General features: G+C 42.2%; 1 protein-coding gene across 5 annotated transcripts in view; it reads right to left on the minus strand.

The window, feature by feature from the left end:
- OSBPL1A (oxysterol binding protein-like 1A) overlaps window positions 1-23085 on the minus strand; it is a 234197-nt gene that overhangs the window by 73739 nt on the left and 137373 nt on the right. For 4 of the 5 annotated variants that reach the window (XM_010828928.1, XM_010828930.1, XM_010828929.1 and 1 more), the window contains one exon: window positions 18321-18483. The exons of the other annotated variant lie outside the window; for it this stretch is intronic. In XM_010828928.1, the coding sequence (XP_010827230.1) occupies window positions 18321-18483 (163 nt within the window). The remainder of the gene's footprint in view (window positions 1-18320; window positions 18484-23085) is intronic. 5 annotated transcript variants of the gene reach the window in all.

Raw genomic sequence — 23085 nt, forward strand, 5'->3', positions numbered from 1 at the left:
CAAAACAATGAATGTTGTGCTCAGAGAGGAGTTTTCAGAGGAAGCAGCATGAGGCACAACCCGGACCCAAGAGGTGACAGTGGTCTTGAGGGGTAGACCAGGGTGGTTTGTTCACTTCTACATATTCCTATTTGTTTCATGTGAAAAAAGAATCTCAAGTGCCAAATAAAATAATTTTGCCTTTATTGGTTAGTATTAGTCAAGATGCATTGTTACTTTATAATTTAGATGTCAGGAAAACCAAAAGGCACTGAAGCAAAACCTTCAAGCATTTATTGAACATCACTCTGCACAGGATACTGTGTTTGCTATTGAAGGGATACAAATCGTAAGACAGGGACAAATCTACCTCAAAAGAAAATTCTTAACAAAAAGCAGATACACAGTAAACACTAAACAAGAGGTAAGGCAGAAAGAGCTGCTGCGAAGAAGTAAAGACTTCACTCAAAGTAAGATTTCACCTTACTGAACACCAGCTGGAGACCAGCCACCTTCACCCAAGCATGGGAGCGCTATGCTTACCCCTAGAGACACACTGTCAGATGACAGTATAGACTCTGATCACTCCACTCGACTTCCTCTTTCTGCCCCTCTCCTAGGCTCTCTCTCTCCCTGCTCCTCCTCCCAACCCTTACTTCTCTCTTCCATGCTCCCAACCTCCTTCTCCCTCTAATAGAATCAGGCTATGCCCACCCTTCCCCTGAAGGGCTCTACCAAAGGTCACCAACTACCTCCATATTGCAAAGTCAGTCCAGTGATCATTTGTAAATTCTTATGGTGACTCATCTACCACAGCTGACACTGCTTAATTCATTCTCCTTCTTTATCTTGTGCAAGGCATGGTAGGATTCAAGGAACAGTAAGATCTGGTCCCTGTACCCCATTAAGCAGAGGCAGACTGTTTTGTGAACACGTGAGTTCAGTGAATTTTTTTTCCTGGTGCCGGAACAGAAGTCTGCACGGGGGCACTGGGTCACAGAGGCAGCATCAGCCATCCTCACCCAGTGAGGGACCGGGTGTCTGGAGAAGATTGTGACTGATGGTTGAGCTGAGTAAGCTGACAAGGAGTAAGAGTGGGGGTGGGGGAGAGAGTGACAATAGAGGAACTGTTCTGAGCAAAGGGAACGGACGGTCCACGGCAGGGAGAACAGAACATTCGGGGAGGTGAGAGTGGACAACATCAGAAAGCAGTGGTGATGGGGCAGCTGGGTGGACACGAAGCTATGACTCAGCCATGAAGCTGACCACTCAGGCTGAACAAAAATCAGGGGCAGGCAGTGGGACAAGGAGGGAATAAATTGAAGCAGGAACAGGGTAGTACCCTAGTACCTGCCATGAGGTTCTTACACCTGCTAGAAGCAAATCGCCAGGTCATCTCTAAGCATTCTAGCTTCAGAGGCAAAGAAGGAAAGGAGATCAATGACATGATACACAGTGTCCTCGAGATAAAAACTTATTGATTGAGAACAAAAAGCTCAGCTGCTAATAAGAACCTACTATATAGCACAGGGAACTCTACTCAATGCTCTGTGGTGACCTAAATGCGAAGAAAATCCAAGTAAGAGGGATACACATATATGTATAGTCGATTCATTTTGTTGTACAGCTGAAACTAACAACACTGTAAAACAACTATACTTCAATAAACATAAAAGTTCAAAAACTCAGTTACTTCTAGTACTATGTATATAGTACGACATACTTACTTTGTTGGCAATAAGGTTGTTGTTTAGTTGTTACACCGTGTCGAACTCTTTAGCAATCCCATGGACTGTAGCCCGCCAGCCTCCTCTGTCCATGGGATTCTCCAGGCAAGAATACTAGAGTGGGTTGCCATTTCCTTCTCCAGGAGATCTTCCGAATCCAAAGATGGAACCCACGTCTCCTGCACTGGCAGGCAGATTCTTTACCACTGAGCCAAGCCCACTGGCAATAGAGAGCCAACCTCAACTTCTATGCCTTCATATGATAGGTATGAGTCATACCCATCTGCCTCCAGCAAAGCATCATTTCATTTGCAGACCCACAGATTCAGATATATTTAAATTCAAACATGTTTACCTAAGTAGCAAAGAGGTCACAAACACTGTGGAGGTTTATTAAGAAGGCGAAGCCTGCCTATAAGATTAATTTTCAAGTGACAGATCTTAGTGCAACTAAGGTGATAATTCAATCTTAAAACATCAGGTTTTTCAATTTTGCCTGAACATACAAGTATCAAATAGGACAGACATTATCTACCATTCCGTGTTACTGGGCAACACATTAATGCCTTAGTGGAAAGTATCAAGTATTAGAAAGACTGTGCTTAACGTGTCATATGGTGGTCACGATAGTAATAGAATACTGTACATGCTTTAAAAACAAACAGGGCCATGGAGGTGGGGAGTTACTGGTTAGCGGGTACAGTTTCATTTGGGGGATGATGGGAAAGTTCTGCCAATGGATAGCACTGTTGGTTGCACAATAATGTACTTGATGCAACTGAACTATGTGCTTAAAAATGGCTAAAATGGTATATACATGACGTATGTCAAGTTGCTCCGACTCTTTGCAATCCCATGGACTGTAGCCTACCAGGCTCCTCCATCCATGGAATTCTCCAGGCAAGAGTACTGGAGTGGGTTGCTATTTCCTTCTCCAGGGGATCTTCCCAACCCGGGGATCAAACCCAGGTCTCCCGCATTGCAGGCAGACGCTTTACCATCTGAGCTACCAGGGAAGCCCATACACTATGTGTATTTTACCATAATAAAACCAAAATGAAACTCAAACAAGCAAACAAAAACCTGTCAAGCCAAAGCCACATATCTATCATGCTAGATGTGTGGACTACATTCTCATTCTGTCATCTCTCACCTCAATGCCAATGACAAAACAAAGCCACAGAGACATACAGCAATCTTGATGGATTTGTATACAGGTGTATTTTTAAACACAGCAGCAGAAACTTTAACAAAACCCATAGTGAGATTTCTGACAAAATTAGTCTTTCACTCTTCCTTCTGTTTCCCACAAGATAAATGCTCTAGTCTGTGTACAAGCATTTAAGGCAGACAAAATTCTCTGCCTGATTAACTTCCCAATTAAATCAACAGTCTTAGTAGAAAGTTTGTTTACAAATCTCTGATGGCCCAGATCTTTAAGGCTCTGTCCAAGTGGGGACTTAAAATTATTTCTAACACATCTATCCCCTTTCAACCAAACAGCATGGAAGCCAATGGCTGTGACTGGGTTAACTTGGCTTTGGAAACTTCGCTCATCAAGTTGTATAAGGTGTACAACTTGTATGTCAATCATATCTCAATAAAGTGGCTTAAAAAAAACCCTTCACATGAAGAGGATCATTACCTCTATATTTTTGAGTTATTCCTATTAAAAGGCTGAAAGAAGAGGTCAAAGTTAACAATAGAAACAAGCCAACGATTCTTATGTTCTCCTGATAAACATTTTTTTAACATGACCTTTGAAAACTAGCTTAAGAACAAACAGTACAAAGGAGCAAGATGTGGAAGACTGTGGACAGTGTCCAAATAACCCCTCCCCGTTCCTTAAGGTAACAGGAAATGGTCGAGAGGCACACACGCTCAATTTAATACCTTCATTGTTTATGGTTTCCCCAAGAACCAGGCATGGTCTAAGAATGTCCAAGGTAACCCTAAGTAACCCAACCTGAAACTATCAGTGCTACATTTTTATTCAGCTTTAAAATACAATTTTACAGACTAAAAAAAATAACATAGTAAATACAAAGGACACAAGGAAAATCAATGAGGCCTACCACATTCAAAATAAATTTTAAACAGAAAATCAGGAACCAGGATGAGTCCAGAAGGGGCTGCCAAGAGATTGCGACAATAACCTACAGAGGAAGTGACAAAAGCTTGAAACAGAATCTTGGCAGCAAGCGACAAGAGTCAGAGCCATTCTAGACATATCCTCCCCAAACGAGGCGCAAGGTCAAAATGAAGCAAATGGTATAGTGTTGATTACCACAGAGTTTTTTAAAAGGACTGGCACGTCCCCAAACAACTAAATCTACTACTGTTTTCGGCAACTTGCAAAATCTGCACATGTAATTGCAGATGAGGAATTATTCAAAATGTGGTGTATGGGCTACTGAAAATTTTGTCTGTTTTGAATGACTAAATTTGGAGCTTCCCATTTGTCTTGTTGACATCCTTAAAATCATTTTCAAGGTCACCTATGCATACACTCTACAAAGAAAATAATTCTAGAACTAAGGACCAGTTACAAAGTAATTCATAAAAACAAAAATGAAGTGTTTTCACGTGACTTCAGTTTAATAAATCAACGCTCACCAAATAGCTATCACATACCAGGTAAAGGGCTTGTTGCTGAAACAATCTTGAAAGATTAATGAGATATGGGTGGTGCCTTCCAAGTAGTCAAAGTCCAATCTAGTGAAAGACAGATAAGTAAACAAATGTTTACACAAAGTGTGGGAAGAGTTGAAGAAGTCACTCTTAGGGAAACCAGGGAAAGTTTCCATGCAGAGACGGCATTTGAGCTGCCATGATGACTAAGAATTCAAGGCAAGGAAAGAGAATACCAGGGGTGAGGGAACAGCAAACAGTCCAATGGCCTGAAAGAACAAGGTATGTGTCCAAGAATATCTGGCATGGCTAGAGAGAAGGGCAGCCAGGAGGAAAAGATGTGGTCATCAGAGATAAAGCTGAAAAGTGGGTCAGATCACAGAGTTTATACCAACTCTGTAATTACAGAGTATGGAGCCACTGGATGCTCTGTCAGGGAGAGGTTAAGACCCATTTTAGACTTTACAGATAACTCTGAGCTTCCCTGGTGGCTCAAATGGTAAAGAAACCACCTGCAACTCAGGAAACCTGGGTTTGATCCCTGGGTTGGGAAGATCCCCAGGCAAGAATAATGGAGTGGGTAACTCCAGTATACTTGCCTGGAGAATTCCATGGACAGAGGGGCCTGGTGGGCTACAGTCCATGGCATCTCAGAGTTGGGACACGACTGAGCAACTAACATTTTCACTTTCTGATGCATCAGCATCCCAGGGCCACTGTAACAATGACTGTAACTTAATGGATTCACTGACCATGAACACTGGGGGAGAAACAGAGAGACAAGAAGACAACTAGATACTCAGAAATGGGGAGGATGTGAGGAAAGCAGGTAAGAGATGACTTTCACATTTGTAGTTTGCACGGTTGGTAGACAAGGAGGCCATCGGCCAAGACAGGCAAGATCAGGATGACAAGGGGGCAGGTCAGGATGACAAGTCTAGTTTCCATTATTTGGAGTTTGAGATGCTTTGGGCCAAAGTAGGACTTTTCAGTAAATAGATGCAAAGTCTAAGAACATCACTATCCTCCACAACCAACTCATCCTCAAGTTCAATTTAGCCTTTGAAATGTACCCCCAAATTTTTTTCACTCAAATATCTGCACTCCTAATTTGTGATGAAATCTATGCCAGTTGCGAGGGGTGCAAAGTTCTTTAAGGAATGTTCTGTCTGCTTGAGTGACAGGGCAGGAAAAAAAAATCATATAAAATGTCAACTACAGGAAATGCTATGAGACTATGAAGCATGGAAAACTCAGCAGTGGCCACAGGACTGGAAAAGGTCAGTTTTCATTCCAATCCCAAAGAAAGGCAATGCCAAAGAATGCTCAAACTACCCCACAATTCCACTCATCTCACACACTAGCAAGGTAATGCTCAAAATTCTCCAAGCCAAGGTTCAAAAGTACATGAACCATGAACTTGCAGATGTTCAAGCTGGATTTAGAAAAGGGAGGGAACCAGAGATCAAATTGGCAACAACCGTTGGATCAAAAAAGCAAGAGAGTTCCAGAAAAACATCTACTTCTAAGAATATGCTAATTATCTCTGTAACAGAACAAAGTGGTAAATTCTATTATGTTTATCAGGATATGACCCCAGGCCTATTGATAAATATCCATTGTTTATCTAGTCTTATGACACATGAATCATGGGTTAACTTTGATCCTATCTCTCTTTTACTTTGTGCAGACTAGTTTCAAGGAATTTGGGGAGGTGGGTTTGAGCAAGTACACTTAGGGTATATGAGGCTTCCCTGGTGGCTCAGACGGTAGAGCGTCTGCCTGCAATGCGAGAGACTCAGGCTCAATCCCTGGGTTGGGAAGATCCCCTGGAGAAGGAAATGGCAACCCACTCCAGTAGTCTTGCCTGGAACATTCCATGGACTGAGAAGCCTGGTAGGCTACAGTCCAGGGGGTTGCAAAGAGTCGGACACAACTGAGCAACTTCGCTTCGCTTCTGCTTTATTGACTATGCCAAAGCCTTTGACTGTGTGGATCACAACAAACTGTGGAAAATTCTTCAAGAGATGGGAATACCAGACCACTTTACCTGGTCTCCTGAGAAATCTGTATGCAGGTCAAGAAGGAACAGTCAGAACTGGACATGGAACAACAGACTGGTTCCAATCGGAAAAGGAGTGCGTCAAGGCTGTATATTGTCACCCTGCTTATTTAACTTATATGCAGAGTACATCATGAGAAATGCTAGACTGGATGAAGCAGAAGCTGGAATCAAGATTGCTGGGAGAAATATCATTAACCTCGGATATGCAGATGACACCACCCTCATGAAAGAAAGTGAAGAAGATCTAAAGAACCTCTTGATGAAAGTGAAAAGGAGAGTGAAAAAGTTGGCTTAAAACTCAACATTCAGAAAACTAAGATCATGGCAACTAGTCCCATCAGCTCATGGCAAATAGATGGGGAAACAATGGAAACAGTGAGAGACTTTATTTTGGGGGGCTCCAAAATCACTGCAGATGGTGACTGCAGCCATGAAATTAAAAGATGCTTGCTCCTTGGAAGAAAAGCTATGACCAACCTAGACAGCATATTAAAAAGCAGAGATGTTACTTTGCCATCAAAGGTCTGTCTAGTCAAAGCTTTGTTTTTTCCAGTAGTCATATACGGATGTCAGAGTCGGACCATAAAGAAAACTAAGCACCGAAGAATTGATGCTTTTGAACTGTGGTGTTGGAGAAGACTCTTGAGGGTCCCCTGGACTGCAAGGAGATCCAACCAGTCCATTCTAAAGATCAGTCCTCAATATTCATTGGAAGGACTAATGCTGAAACTGAAACTCCAATACTCTGGCCATCTAATGCAAAGAACTGACTCATTGGAAAAGACCCTGATGCTGGGAATAATTGAAGGCGGGAAGAGAAGGGAATAATAGAGGATGAGATGGTTGGATGGCATCACCGACTCAACGAACATGAGTTTGAGTAAGCTCCGGGAGTTGGTAATGGACAGGGAGGCCTGGTGTACTGCAGTCCATGGGGTTGCAAAGAGTCTGACATGACTGAGCGACTGAACTGATGATGCACAGGGCATCAACAGTGGGGATCTGATCTAGTCCAAAGTCAAGCAGGTTCCCTGAGGAACAAAGGTTAGGATATCTGTTCATTAAAGCAATAAAGAGAGGAACTGAAACTTTCCATCTCAGTTAAGTTGCTTTCATGCAAACTCGTCATCTCTCATCAAGGACACCTGGACCTCAAATCAATTTTAACTCTCAACATACTCACTTGCTAACAGACTGTAAACTCCTCTGAGTTGGGATCATGCCTTATTTGCTCTTAATTTCCAATTCTTAGTATAATGCAAGCATATTATAAAAATCCACAATATTTACTTTAAAAAAGGAAACTTTATAAAATACTAACCTGACATGATCAGTATACTTGTTTGCTGCTCCCCATCACTTACAGATTAAAAAGCAAATTCTTCAGAACCTTATCACAAGACTCATTACAGGCTGGTCCTGAATTACCTTTGTGGCTTCACCTCATTACCATTTCTCAGCATTTGGAACACTTAACCCCTGCTTTGGCCACAGTGCATTTTCACGATGTCTTGGAAAACAATTCTCTACCTTTGTGTGCGTTAGCTTCTTCCACAAAGAATACTCCACCTCCATCTTACCCTGCCGGAGAACTCTTTACTGACTCTTTACTCAGGCACCAAGAAAAACGCTTCCCTCACAGAGGAGCTTACACTCTACTTGTAGGAGTCCAGGAACAAATGAACAATATGTGTGAAAGTTTTTTTTTTTTTTTAAGGCAAGAGAAAAAGGAGAGAAAATGATACAGTGAAGGTCTTTCTGAGCAGAAAAAGGAATGGAATGGAGGGGTAAACCCTGCAGATGTTTGGGATGAGAGAGCTCCAGGCAAGGGGAAGCGAAGGCCTGGGGGGACACGCCTGGCAAGAGCAGGGACAGCTGCTGAGGTCAGTGATAGAAGGAAGGGACTGAGGAAGACAGGGCAGACCTCAGAAGGTGGTGGGCAGACCTCAGAAGGCGGCAGGCAGCCAGATGGAGGGCTTCTGGCTTTTATTCCAGCTGGAAGCAAAGCCATTACAGGGTCCCGTGTAGAGAACTGACCTGAAAAGACTCACATTTGGAAACGGTCACTCTGAACACTGGGCTTGAAATATTGCTGTGCAAGCAGAGAGACCAGTCAGAAAGCCCCTGTCACAATCCAAGCGAGAGATGACGGGGATCTGGGTGGTGGGAGTAGAATGATGATAAGGGGTCAGATTCTGCTAAATGTGGTAGGAAGAGCTGACAGAATGTGTTGACGGACTGAACATGGGATACGACACCTTTCCTCTGGACCCCCGAAATAAAAGAAATCAAAGAACAATTAAAAAAAACAAAACAAAACAAAACAACCCACAGTCTATGACAGATAATTCAAAGGTTCTCAACTTCAGCTGAAGCAATTGTAAAGACGCATCCTTCATCTACCAAAATATGCAGGAGGGGCAGGCTTGTGAGCAGTAGTGAAGAATTTTCTTCTGGACATTTTAAGACACTTAGGCGATCTCACTTAAGTGAACGTGCCAAGTAGATAATTAGACAGGAGTCTGAAATTCAGAGACAAGACTGCATCTACAGACACAAACTGACAGATTTATCCAAATTTGGGCAATATTCGCAGGTGTGGGACTAGGTGACGTCACGCAAGGCAAGCTGTTCAAGCTTTAATGTCTGGACGATCCCTACAGATTTGAAGAAAACTGCCAATTCTTATTCACTAAGTCTGGGTTGGGACCTCTGGTTCTGCAATTCCGACAAGCTCCCACATGAAGCTAACGCTACTCAGACCACACTCTGAGCACAAGGGCACTAGAGCAGCCCAACCCAACCTTTCTGGCACCAGGGACTGGTTTTGCGGAAGAGAATTTTTCCACAGACTGGATGGTGGGGGATGGTTTTGGGACGATTCAAGTGCATTACATTTATCGTGCAGTTTATTTCTATTATTATTATTAAACTGGGATATAGAATGAAATAATTATACAACTCACCATAATGCAGAATCAGTGGGAGATCTGAGCTTGTTTACCTGCAACTAGACCGAGAGTGATGGGAGACAGTGACACCCAGAGTGCACTGCTTATGTTTGATCTACTGCGTGAACTTTTTGATTGCTGTACTGCAGAAAACCTTGCTTCACAAACAGAGAATCTTGGAAATGGAAGCAGGCTTTTCAGTGCTTTTGCAGCAATCTTAGGATATTCTACCTTGACTGTAATTCAGAATGCATGGAGATCTGAAATTGTCTCAAACGTATCTTTAAGGCCACCATCATTTGCGATCTCAAGCGGTCATGCAAGCAATGGGGAGCGGATGTAAATACAAATGAACCTTCACTCACTAGCCCATTGCTCACCTCCTGGTGTGTGGTCTGGTTCCTAACAGGCCACAGACCAATACTGGTATGTGACCAGGTGACTGGGGACCTCTGATCTTGAGGGTAAATGCAGAAAAGAAAAGAATGACTGCACTCTAAGACACTCTACTACCAGAAGTGAGAAGGATGCAAGAACATCAGCAAAAGAAACTGAGAAATAAAATCAAATGAGAGTGGTATTCTGGAAACCAAGTAAAGAAAGCATTCCACGAAGGAAGGGAGCATCAGCAACTTGAAGTGCTAGTAAAAGGCCGACAAAGATGCAAACTGAGACAGGACCATGCAACTAGGCAGCTGAGCACGCGACAGTGGTGACCTGGTCAAGAGCGGCTGCTGGGAAATCATGAGAACAAACATAAATAGAGGCTGTTCGAGAGAGAATACTAGAAGAGCAAAGTGATGCAGGTCAAAGGTATTTGTTTAGGACACAGCATTTTTGAAAGATTAAGACAGCTGATGGGGACTAGGAGTAACTGATTACCTGGGAGAGATAAGGAGCTATACTAATATCCTGATGAAGGTTGAAGTGCTAGGTTCGATCCCTGGCTGGGTAAGATTCTCTGGAGTAGGAAATGGCAACCCACTCCAGTATTCTTGCCTGGAGAAGTCCACGGGCAGAGGAGCCTGACAGGCTACAGGTCACAAACAGTCAGGCACAACTGAACATGCACGCACACACAGAGGATAAATTACATTCACCAGTGTTTTACCTACAACATACACACATCATGAGTAAGCTGCTGGATAATTTTTAATGCTATAAGCACAAAGTGAGATTAAGAGCCCTTGGCACTACTTAAGATTTTCCACAGAATGTTGTACCATATTACATACAAAAGGTGTTTAATAACAGTCACAGTCTGTGGTACTCAATTTGCTGCACATCAGACCAACCAATGAACGTGTTCTGTCCTGGGCAACAGAAGAAATACACAAGTTCACATGATAAGATCTCTGTCCTTGAGGGAAATGCAGGCTTGGGGAAAGACAAGAAAGAAATGCACAAAAAGTTATATAACAAGAAACAAGGCAAGAACAAGGCAGTATGGCTAATCATTCAATAAATAAATAAATAAGAACAAGAGAAAAAAGTGCTAGGAATACACAAGTGAGTGAGCTCTTCAAGTCCTGGGCAGGTCCAGACCACAGTAAAGACTCACAGAAATGGCCCAGGCAGGAAATGTCCAGGTATTTCAGAACTAAGCCACAGGACTTCCCTGGTGGTACAGTGGATAAGAACCTGCCTGCCAACGCAGTTAGACATGGGTTTGATCTGTGGTCCGGGAGGATCCCACATGCCACAGAGTGACTGAGCCCGTGCCCCATGTGCTGTAAGTACTAAAGCCCATGCGCCCAGAGCCTGTGCTCTACAACGAGAGACACCACCGCAGTGAAGAGTAGCCCTGGCTAGCCACAACTAGAGAAAGACCACACACAGCAAGGAAGACCCAGAAGAGCTGGAAAAAAAAACCCGAAATAAGTAAAAATAAATAAATTAAAAAACACCTAAAATGCAGGAGAGGACAATGGGCTTAGGAACATAAAGAACAGAACACATGGTTATCAGCCTTCCTGCCAACACTCCTGATCACTTTGATCAAACCCTGCATCCTCTATGTGAAACTCTCAGCAGATGTCATTACTTTTCTCAGCTATTACCAGTTGTAGTTGTTGGATTAAACCTTATTTCACATGGGTCATAACTTCCTATGTTACTCTCCTCCAGACAAAATCAAAGTCATTATGTTACCACTTTCCACTCTTCAAGCTCTGATTTAAAAAGATATGAGCACCCACCCCTGCAACTGCTGAGACATGCTAAAGCTAGCTTTGATTTCATAACCTAACTTTCCACTGGTTTTGCCAATCTACACTATAGGATTTGGATGCATTATTCATGCGCAATTTGACCAAAATAGCATTAACAGTTTAAGTAAGAAAGCCTTTTTTGCACAACTGATCTCAACATGTTTCTAAAAAGGAAAGCGAACAGACAGTAAGAAAAACAATAAATTTTGAAGTTTTAAAACTCAAAAGGCAGAAATTTTTGTGCAACTGCTATCTCAGACCAGTACTAAAGAGCAAGAGCCATGAAGTTATTTAACTAGTTAAGAAACATTTCAAAAATAACGCCTTCACTAGCGATTCATAAGGTCAAGCACCTTAAATTTTCTCCCCCTTAGCTACTTTTTCATTCACCCCTCTCTCTAAGAGCCAGTCTCTTAGCTCCCACATGATGGTACATTCCTGGAGAACAGATTTTACCTTTTAAATAACATCTCATCCGAGTTCACGCCCTCTGTCACCTACCCTTCCTGTTCCACACAGTATCCAAAGTGGAGCATGCAGGCCGCATGAAATTAGCAAGTGTTATGGATTCTTTTGTGCTCTTGATTGAAAACCAATATATTTTTAGGGAGGACAGAAATATCAATGACATTTGTTCAACAACCTGCACTTAATAAACATTTAGAGAGCAATTTAGTCTATGCTAAGTACTTCAGAAATATAAATAGACAGGGTCTCTCCCATCAGATGGGCTCCCCAGGTGGTGCTAGTGGTAAAGAACCTGCCTGCCAATGCAGGAGACATTAGAGACTCGGGTTTGATCCCTAGGTTGGGAAGATTCCCTGGAGGAGGGCATGGCAACCCACTCCCGTATTCTTGCCTGGAGAATCCCATGGACAGAGGAGCCTGGCAGGCTATGGTCCACAGGGTTGCAAAGAGTCAGATATGACTGAAGCGACTGAGCACACAAGTACTAGCACTGAAAAGAGACGGGCACAATACAGCCAAAGGGCCCTGAAAGAAATGTAAAGGGAAGAAACACGAAAGATGAAACACTAACCGTGCCTGAGGGGGTGGGAAAAGCTACCCAGAAGAGGAGATATTGATCATTTAGAGACATTTGAGAGTTTTGGCAGGAGAAGGGAGTGAAATGGAAAGAGCAGAAAGATAGCAGGAACATGGAGAAGGAGCTGCTTCATTCTTCCCTAAAGTGGAACCTACTACATAGTATAATTTCTGTATTCTACTTGCAGAATAGAATTTTTCTACAGAACTACTCTCTAGTTTCTCATTAAATCCTTTAATACATATGAATGTTAGCCCTCTTCCCAGGAAGTGTTCACTTACAGGTAGTAATATCAAAAATTTCACTCAACCATTTCATTCCTTACAGACAGACACACAATGAAGACAGGATGTGATGCTTCATTAGGTTTAACGCCTTCTCATCTGTTATAGAATGGAATTCAACCCAATTTGTGAGAAAGAATGTTTGCCGTATGGGATCTGCTGAAATTTTAAGTCACTGAGCATACTGGGAAAAAATTTAAATAATTAAAAGACCCACATGGGGTTGGAAAAAATACCCTGTAGGCTTATATCAAGGTTTGTCTCACCTACTGTATTACATTTTCACTGACCCTGCTTATCTGAAAAAATTTAAAGGGAAAACAGGAAGTCACATGGATTTAATTTTAAAGGAAGTAACAAGTTGTGACTGACTTTTAAAAAGCAAACTAAGCATTTACTGAAAATTATTTAGAAGTATTTTAAAAGTAGCAGCTTTAAAAACGCTTTTCTCATTTATTTTAAACATTAAGGTAGGCTTGATTTAATCTATCATTCTGATTCAGAAATTACGTGAAATGCAGGTTTGTATACTTGTTCCTGTTTTCGTTTACCTCCCACCCAACAGCCTCTGTCACGGGTGCGTGGTGAGGATGGAAGATGCCCGGTGCAGCTGGAACGAACAAGGGACGGGCAGGGTGGGGGTCACGTCGGGAGCCTGGAAGGCCCGTTAGGGAGTCTGGATTTTATTCCAGGTGCAGTGAAGAGCCACTGAAGGATTCCCGGCAGGGGAACATGATGCCGTGACAGTCTATAAAGCATCAGTGTGGGTGGTATGTACAGAGTGAAAGTCAAGAGGGCAAGGCGGGAAGCACAGCCATCAGTTAAGAGGCTGGACAAGAGCAGGTGCAGCGCAGGTGATGATGCTGTGAGTGACGGCAGGGAGCCCCTCAGGGTGCCAGGCACTGCTTACAGTACACACATGAGCTGTTTATTCCCTCCGATAATCCTATGACCCACCTGCAGATGAAGAAATGAAGCACAGGAAAGTGAAGTCATTTTCCAAAGACTACAGGAATTGGTAGAACCACCATTTATCAACAGTCTTCCAGCAGCAGCACCTACACCTTTAATGATCACCTTGCAATAACAGAACACAGATGGATTGAAGGTATGATGGAAGGGCATAATGGATGGGTCCTGGCCTGTGTTTCTTGGAGGGGGCATGTGAATGCCATGAATCTCCCAGATTTACAACTTTAGGGGATGAAAGAGGAACCATTTACTAAAATTAAGCAAATTCAAGGAGGAAAAGGACCTAGGAGGAAGATCAAGAATCCATCTTTTATTTATCCAGCTAACAACTGAGTGTATATACATATCTCACAAGAGGTCAGGGCTGGAGAAACAAATTCCGGAACTGTGGTAGTCAGAACAACTGTCCCTCCTAGTCTCTGGAACCTGTGGATGGGTCACCTTCCATTGTAAAAGGACTCTGCAGGTGTGACTGAGTTAAGGACCTTGACTTGGGGAGGTTGTCCTGGGTTATCTGGATGGGTCCGTTTTGATTGCTATGGTCTTTATAAAAGGAAGGGAGGAAGGTCAGAGAGATTGGAAGAAGTCAACTTGCTGGCTTTGAAGATGGGAGGATGGGGCCTCGTGCCAAGGAATGCAGGTGGTCTCTAGAAGCTGGAAATGCAAGGAGGCAGATTCTCTCTACAGCCTCTAGGGGAACACAGACCTGCCAACACCTTGATTACAGGACTTCTGACCTCCAGAGCTGAGAGAATAAATCTGCATTAAGCCACTACATTTATGCTAATTTCTTCTGACAGCAATGGGAAACTATTATAGGAATTCTAAGTTAGTATTTAAGATAATGTGATATTCAAAGAAACAGGTGAAGGAGATGAAGAGGTACAAACTTTCACATGTCTAGACTTAAGCTGACCATTTAAAAATGTGCAGAAATATCGAATCACTATGTTGTGTAAGTAAGTGTTAGTCGCTCAGTCATGTCCAATTCTCTGCGACTCCAAGGATAGTAGACTGCCAGGCTCCTCTGTCCATGGGATTTCCCAGGCAAGAATTCTGGAGTGGGTTGCCGTTCCTTTCTCCAGGGGAGCTTCCTAACCCACGGATCGAACCTGGGTCTCCCACATTGTGGGCATATTCTTTACTGTCAGACCCACCAGGGAAGCCCAAATAGCAGGGAAGGGTGTCCCTGGGTGGGCAACAGGAACTAACACAGTGGTATGGGTCAATCATACTTCAAGAGCAAATAAGCTCATAAACCCACAGAAAAAGCTCAGATTTTTGGTTACTGGAGGTGCAGAGAAAGGGAAGGGAAAATAGATGAAAGGAGGTTCAAGAGGTACAAACTTCTGGTTATAAGATAACTAAGTACTAAGGATGTGACATAGATCAGGATAAATAAAATGAACACCGCTGTATGTTATACATGAAGTTAAGAGTAAATCCTTAGAAGTCTCATCACAAGGAAAAAACTTTTTTTCTATCTCTTTAATTTTGTACCTTATGAGATGATGGATGTTCCCCTAAACTTGTGATAAACATTTCATGATTTAAGCCCCATCATTATGCTGTACACCTTAAACTGATGGGGCTGTAGGTCAATTATTTCAATAAAACTTGAAGAAAAAAATAGAGGGGGAAAAAAAAGAAACTGTAGGTGAAAAAATAACTAAACCAAAGTTCTGGAGGAGACACGAGGAGATGGGTACCAGAATGAATCAGGAGGAAATGGCCTTAATTAAAAGGGAACACTTCTTTCGTAACAGAAGAGAAAGAGGAAGTGGGAATGAAGGTTAATGTGTAGATTACAGTGAGAAGATGAAGTCATTCCCAAATGACGGCTTTTATGATCTCCGTGAATTACGTGGCTGGGTCACCAGCAGGGCAAGACTTCCAACCCTGGGTAGCCGACTCGTAATTCTAATAGAGTTCTACATTGCACCAAGGGATTCCCAAGATTTGCGGCAGGAAGTAGGAGTGGCCCAAGAAAGGCTACTACGTTCAGGCAAATGTAGTAAAACTCAGGTGGGTCACTCAGGGCAACAGTCACTCAGGGCAACAGTCCCTCTCCCTCATCTCCTCCAGCCACGTGGAGCGCGCTGACTCAGCGGGGCACTGACTCCGCGCCGGGATCCTTCTCAACACAGCAACCCAGCAAGAGGCAGGTACTGCAAACAGACCTGAACTGGCACTTGAGAGGAAATTCATTTTCCAATCCTGACCGAGAGACTGTAGTTCTTTTTATCTCCTTCTCCCCGAGGAGACGACTATGGAAATAAATGTTAAAATACACCCGAGAAGCAGAAAGATGAAAGAAGCCCCTAAGTGTCTATCAAGCAGAGAATGACAGAAAATTCTGCTCAACCGTATCACTGACTTTCATGGAACCTTTAACAAGAATGAGCTAGAGCTGTAGTGCTGGTGGGAAATATACTGGTGTATATTTCCAAGATACATTGTGACATGAAAAGCAGACCCAGGACAATTACACAGCTACTTCCACTCATGATTTAAAAAAAAAACAACAGCATAGATACACAGGCACATATACATGGGATTGCTTTAAAAAGGTCTGCAAGAGAATGTATCAAGCTGTTAACAAGAACCCCTGAGAAGTGTGCAATCAGGATGAGGGATGAAGGGAAAATTTCACTGGAAACTATAAGTACTTCTCTCTTAAACTGTTTATAACAAGTTTTTTCTTAAAAACTAAATTTTTTTTAAAGACATCAATGACGAATGCAACAAACAACAAGGTTTACTGTATAGCAGAAGGAACTACAGTCAATATCTTGTGATAACCCATAGGAAAATAATTTCAAAAATAATATATGTGTATATGTATAACTGAATCACTTAACTGTGCAACTGAAACATTGTAAGTCAACTATATTTCAATAAAATATATATATTAAAAAAAAGATTATCAATGATGAGCAGATGAAGCATCTAGGTTCTTTTACATTCACATCTCTTTCTGGATGTCCGAACAGAAGGACAGGGAATAACGGGACAGGATGTGGCAGAGGACAGACGGGAAGACATGTCAGCAGCCTTAGTGACCTCTCCCCCTTCCCCCAATCAGGCTAAAAGCCTCCTTTAACCCCGCCACTCATTCCACTGCTTTCAAATCTGATTTCTACTTTCTCTTCCCAATTTGAATCACTATTTTCACAAATACCCCCATCTAATAGCCATCATCGTAGTCATTACAATCCTTTCTCTAATATTCTCCAATCTGGTTGTTAGAATTAGCTTTCCCCCATCTTTTGATCATGTCACACTTCTAAAATTAATGTTCCCGTGTGCTCTGCTGATCTTCTGTAATGCACCTCTTCTCTATTAAGTCCGCCAACATCATTTTCCTTGTCCTATATCATCACAGCACTTTAACTTCCCTAACCAAACTTTCTGTAGTTCCCACTTCTGTGACCTCTCACTGTGCTTCCTTTAGTTTCCTATTACAAATGTGACCCTTTAACTCCAAACCCACTGAGATCTCCTGCTTCCACCATCAAGTTCTGTGAGACCCAGAAATTGTACATGTTCATCTACTACATAAGCACTTAATTTCCTAACATAAAAGAATTGTTCTCAGTCTCAATCATCTCCAGCCATCCCCTCCATGATTCCTTCCATGAGTCCGCCCACATCCACCTCAAATTCTAAAGGAAATTCATAAAAAGTCAAAACTACTCAGCAGTACCTCCTCTTGAAAGTCATTCTCACCCCTCCACATACATCGCTCATTTTTTGAATATCTGGTACCTGTCAGGCACTACTGAACATACGAATTCATTTAATCCCGACTCAACCCACTGCAATGGAAACTGTAATTATCCCCATTTTAAACATGTAAAACCTGAGGTCCAGAGAGGTCATGGGACTTGCCCAAGGTCACACCAGTGTCAGAAGCAGGATTTCAATTCAGAGGATCTGGCTCTGAAGCCCCTGCCCGCTGCCAGTGTGCTGCACTGCTCTGAGGCCAAGTGAGGTTCTTCCTTTTCTCTGTTCCGGGTACACCGTGGCCTCACCTCTCCCTCACCTCTCCCTTCGGCACACAGCATACCATATTGTAACCAATTCTTCTTATCTGTGTCCTTTACTCTTAGACCTCTCTGAGATATAAACTATCCACCTCTCTGTCCTTTAACAGGTAATAAGCACCTTGTACCAGGAGGTATTTAACAGAATAAAACAATAAACCAGATTCGCAGCCCTCTGGCCCTAGCAGAGCACAGGCTGTCAAAAAGGCAGACTCAGTGATGACTTCTGTTTCAAACTTTCGGGCTCCTGCCTTAAAAACATCACACAAAAAGTAGGTCATTGGGGAGCTGTAGCAATACATTTCCATCTGTTTACTCCAGGGAACTCAAAGTGCCATCTACCCTAAGACGACATTTAGGTGGTCAACTGTGAATTACCAAAGCCCCAGATGGCGGGGTTCTAGAATTACCTGACAGTGCATCATAGAACTCGTCCTCACTAAAGATGCTCAGAGGCGGGGAACCTTTAACCAGAGACTGCTCTAATTCGTGGTGTTCAGTGGCTAGAGTCGCCAGCGCTTCTGATAAAATTTTGTTTTTTTCTTGTTCCTGTTCCAATTTAAAATTCCTCACCTAGAAGAAAACAGATAATACAAAAAAGACTTCAGAGTGACAGGAGAGACAGACTTACTCAAAAGGATGTGAAAATAACTTGCTTTTAGACCCAGTTCAATTGCAACATCAGAAATGAAGACGGTGGTGCTACATATGCACGCTTGAATGAGCAAAATTACTAAGCTAATTTTGTTCTTCCCATGGGGACTTTTTTCAAAACACCTCCAGCCAATGCAAATATATTAAGAAAAAGCAAACAAATTCAGCCCAAATGATCAGGACCCTAATAGAAAGACATCAGTCAATTTGAAAATCATATTAAAAAATTATTTTAAATAGAGAATATTTCATTCAACATTAATCAAATTAAGCCAGCTTTTGAACAAAATAAAGAATTAAAACTGTTGTAAATATTAAAATGTGAACCACATCAAAGATTAAGACATAATCCTCCGGTTTACTCTCAAAAGAGTTGGTATATCAAATAAAGAGAAACAAGAGGCTAGGTAATGATGTTTTAATTACCATTTTCCAATCCAGATTTTGATTCTGGTTCCATATTTTACCTTGAGTTTAGTGAACAAATATAAATAAATAAAAGATTATAGAGAAGGCAAAGTCATACTCCTTTGATGATATAATCTGTTCTTCCTATCTAATTCAAGAGCTTCTGAATTTGAAGTTAATTAAAGCCTTCTAAAGTTTAAGTAGTCTAATTCTCATATAAAATAGCAGGTACCAGATTCGGTATGAACAGTTTCATCCACTCTTGTATGAAAACTCTGAAAATCACAGCTACTCCATCAACTCCCTCAACTTCTAGGGGCCACGTGGGTCTTTAGTTGGAAGAGCTGGGATCCACCTAATCTCAGAGTTCTCTTATGCCTGTTTCTTCACCTATAAAATCAGGATTCTACTGCCAGGGAAGAGTCTCATCGGTGGCTTCAACTCAGTGGTCTTCAAAAAAAAAAAAAGAAAAAAATTCAACAGCACAACCTATTTCTCAAATCTCAATGCATGAAATCCAATGTTTCAGGAAGCAGCAGTGCATAGGACGCTGGGTCCGGATGGGGAGCCTCTTGGACTTTCCCCTCCAGGCCCAAAGCCAGGGACTGTTCCAACAGTTCGAGGAGCATGAGATGGGGTGACCTCTGAACCCCTCTCCAGTCAAAACGCCTGCCCCTGGGTCTTCACCCTGGTGACCTCTCCCCAGGGCTCCCAGCTGCGATCTGCTGAACTCCACTCCCACTTCCTGGCCTTTCTCTCAGTCTCCTTCTGTGGTGCCCAAGGACACAGCATCTTCCTCCACATTCTGACTCCACAGTCACACGTATAGGGACAATGCGCCAAGAATCCCGGATATGACTTACAACATAGCCCTACCATAAAATGCTAAGTGTGTAATAAAAACAGCATTAAACCCTCATTATTTTGGGAACAGCTCCAGTCCTCGGGTACCTTAGTATTTATTATCATTATAGGAACGTGCTTATTATTAGAATTACAATAATGAAATATAAACAGCAATAAGCGGTAAGCAATAATGTGCAGAGAAGACCCAGAAAACAGGAAAAAATTAAATAGGTATATAATTATAATTTTTAAGAAACTGAAAAATACATGCAAATGTTCCTAGAATCTAAAATTTTATATCCAAGGAGGAAATACTCTTGGTATAGCTGAAATCAACCTTAAAAAAAAAAAAAAAAGCTGTTTTTCCTCCACTTAACCAGTCAGACAATTCATTTATCTATAAACAAGGACTACAGAATTCATCATAATATCCAAAATGAACACTTCTTTAGATGGAAAAACATCAGCACTGCTGTAGAATCCAAAATATGCCAATGCAGATTCAAACTCTTTCACCCCATCCACTCCTCTTTCATTAAGCTTAGGTTTGTTTTTTTTTTTTTTAGCTGCTCAAGTATCAAAATGCAAATGCGCTGTTGACACTGTACTGTTCTACATAGTGTTTTAAAAAGTGTTAGTCACTCAGTCGTGCCTGACTCTGCGACCCCATGACTGCAGCCCACCAGACTCCTCTGTCCATGAGATTTTCCAGGCAAGGATACTGGAGTGGGTTGCCATTTCCTTCTCCAACTGTTCTACATAAGAATCAACTAAGTTACCTCTTTTGGGTAAAAAATATGTAAATTCTAGTTTATTAATTTTATTGTTAGTCTTTTATGGTGCCTACTTTATAAGTTAAGCTTAATCACAGGTATATGATTATGCATGTAATCATATGTATAGGAAAAAACAGTACATATACATATTGTTCAGTAAATCCAGTTTCAGGCATCCACTGGGGGTCTTGGATAAAGGATAAACCCTTGCCCAAGGATAAAGGGGGTAACTACTACAGTTACTGAAAAAAAATTGGTTTCACTGCTATAAAACATATATGTTAAGTTTAAATACCTAAACTCAATCCCTAGATTTCAGAAAAGGGGCAAAATAAATGATTGAGGCTCCAAAATATCAAGTTCTCCCAACAAGATTGTACTTGAAATCCTGATCTTTTTATCCATGAAAAGTAAGCATCCCTGTATCCTGCTGCCTCAACATCTGTTCTCAGAGAAGGAGGGAAAGGGGGTGGAAACAAAAGGGGGAGCAGAGGCTCTGATGACAGACTGGACCTCACCTTGCTGTTATCTGTCAGCTGATCTGAGGACACGTGTATTAGTTTCAAGTCTAACGGGGTCTGCGATACTGAAGGCATGTTACTCTCAAACTTCCTGCTGAATGGCAACACCTCCCCATCCGGAAAAGTGATGCAGCTGAGAGAGCAGGTGTGTGTAGCATAGAAACTGTGCTAGTGAAGAGCTGCAAAGAAGCACCTAAGCACATACTTCCCTGGCATGGATGCTTTTTGGTCCATCAGATCAATCAGCTGGAACAGTCAGCTGGAACAACCCAATTCTAAGCCCGCTGTCGTCTCAGTATTTCAGAAACACTGCAGGGATAGTGTAAACTACTCATCAAGCTATGCAGAGCGTAACTTCATAAAAACCTCATCTTACTTTCCAAGTCTGTCTCCAAACTCTCATTTGCTAGTTTAGCAACTGTGGTGTGAGAGAAACAGTACCCGCATGCAGTCCTCTCGGCAGTGCTAAGTGCTGCTCTTCACCTTCATGTGTATCAGTACTCGCACACGGATGACTCAAAGGACAACTACCCTATTACTGTTCAAACAACAGATAACTTCACAAAATTAGTAAAACCCAACATGTGCTTATAATTAGACCATTTCCAGCATATGGACATTTTCTTTTTCAAATTTCACATAAAATTCACGCCCTCAGCCACTTTGCCACAACAGAAATCAACATAAAACCAAGTAAACATAAATGTCAAACTTTTTATTAGAAACATTTAAGGACTGAATCATCACATTTAATAGTTACACATTATTATTAACTATTAGTAGACACATCGCTCTGCGTCTATAGCTCCTTCAGACTAATGCACATTCAAGCCTTTCCAATAATCTCCAGAATCACTTTAACACAATCCCCCTTTCATCTTACTCAATTTCATGCTGGCAGAAGAAATTCACAATGAATACTTGCAAAGTGTTCTTCACTCCATCAGTGAATGGATGCCAACAAAAGAATTCAGAGTTTTAAAAAGCCTGGTGCTGGCCAGTCAATGTACATTTTATCAACTTTCTCCTTCTATGGCTTCCCTGGTAGCTTGGACGGTAAAGTGTCTGCCTACAATGCGGGAGACCTGGGTTCGATACCTGGGTCGGGAAGATCCCCTGGAGAAGGAAATGGCAACCCACTCCAGTATTCACACCTGGAAAATCCCATGGACCGAGGAGCCTGGTGGGCTACAGTCCATGGGGCTGCAAAGAGTCGGACACGACTGAGTGACTTCTCTTCTTCTTCTCCTTCTATAAAGCACCCTGCTATTTTATGTTCCCAAGAGGTTAAGTCAGGCAGAGGCAATGATTAAATCTGGCAAGACACACCACTAAGTGGGAGTAAATGATTAGTATTCAGAGAACACCATGTCCAATTATCCAATTACAGGTTAGGTGACATACTGGCCCTGTTGATCAATCTAGTAAAGCTCTTTCAACCAGCTACACCCCAGTCAATTAACAGCATCAGTCAGTCAGTTCAGTCACTCAGTTGTGTCCAACTCTTTGCGACCCCATGAATCTCAGCACGCCAGGCCTCCCTGTCCATCATCAACTCCCAGAATTCACCCAAACCCATGTCCATCGAGTTGGTGATGCCATCCAACCATCTCATCCTCTGTCATCCCCTTCTCCTCCTGCCCTCAATCTTTCCCAGCATCAGGGTCTTTTCAAATGAGTCAGCTCTTCACATCAGGAGGCCAAAGTATTGGAGTTTCAGCTTCAGCATCAGTCCTTCCAATGAATACTCACGACTGCTTTCCTCTAGGATGGACTGGTTAGATCTCCTTGCAGTCCAAGGGACTCTCAAGAGTCTTCTCCAACACCACAGTTCAAAAGCACCAATTCTTCGGCGCTCAGCCTTCTTCACAGTCCAACTCTCACATCCATACATGAACACAGGAAAAACCATAGCCTTGACTAGACAGCCCTTTGTTGACAAAGTAATGTCTCTGCTTTGCAATATGCTG

This window comes from Bison bison, unplaced genomic scaffold (assembly GCF_000754665.1).
Source record: "Bison bison bison isolate TAMUID 2011002044 unplaced genomic scaffold, Bison_UMD1.0 scf7180017864498, whole genome shotgun sequence".
In the NCBI taxonomy this organism is placed as follows: Eukaryota; Metazoa; Chordata; class Mammalia; order Artiodactyla; family Bovidae; genus Bison; species Bison bison.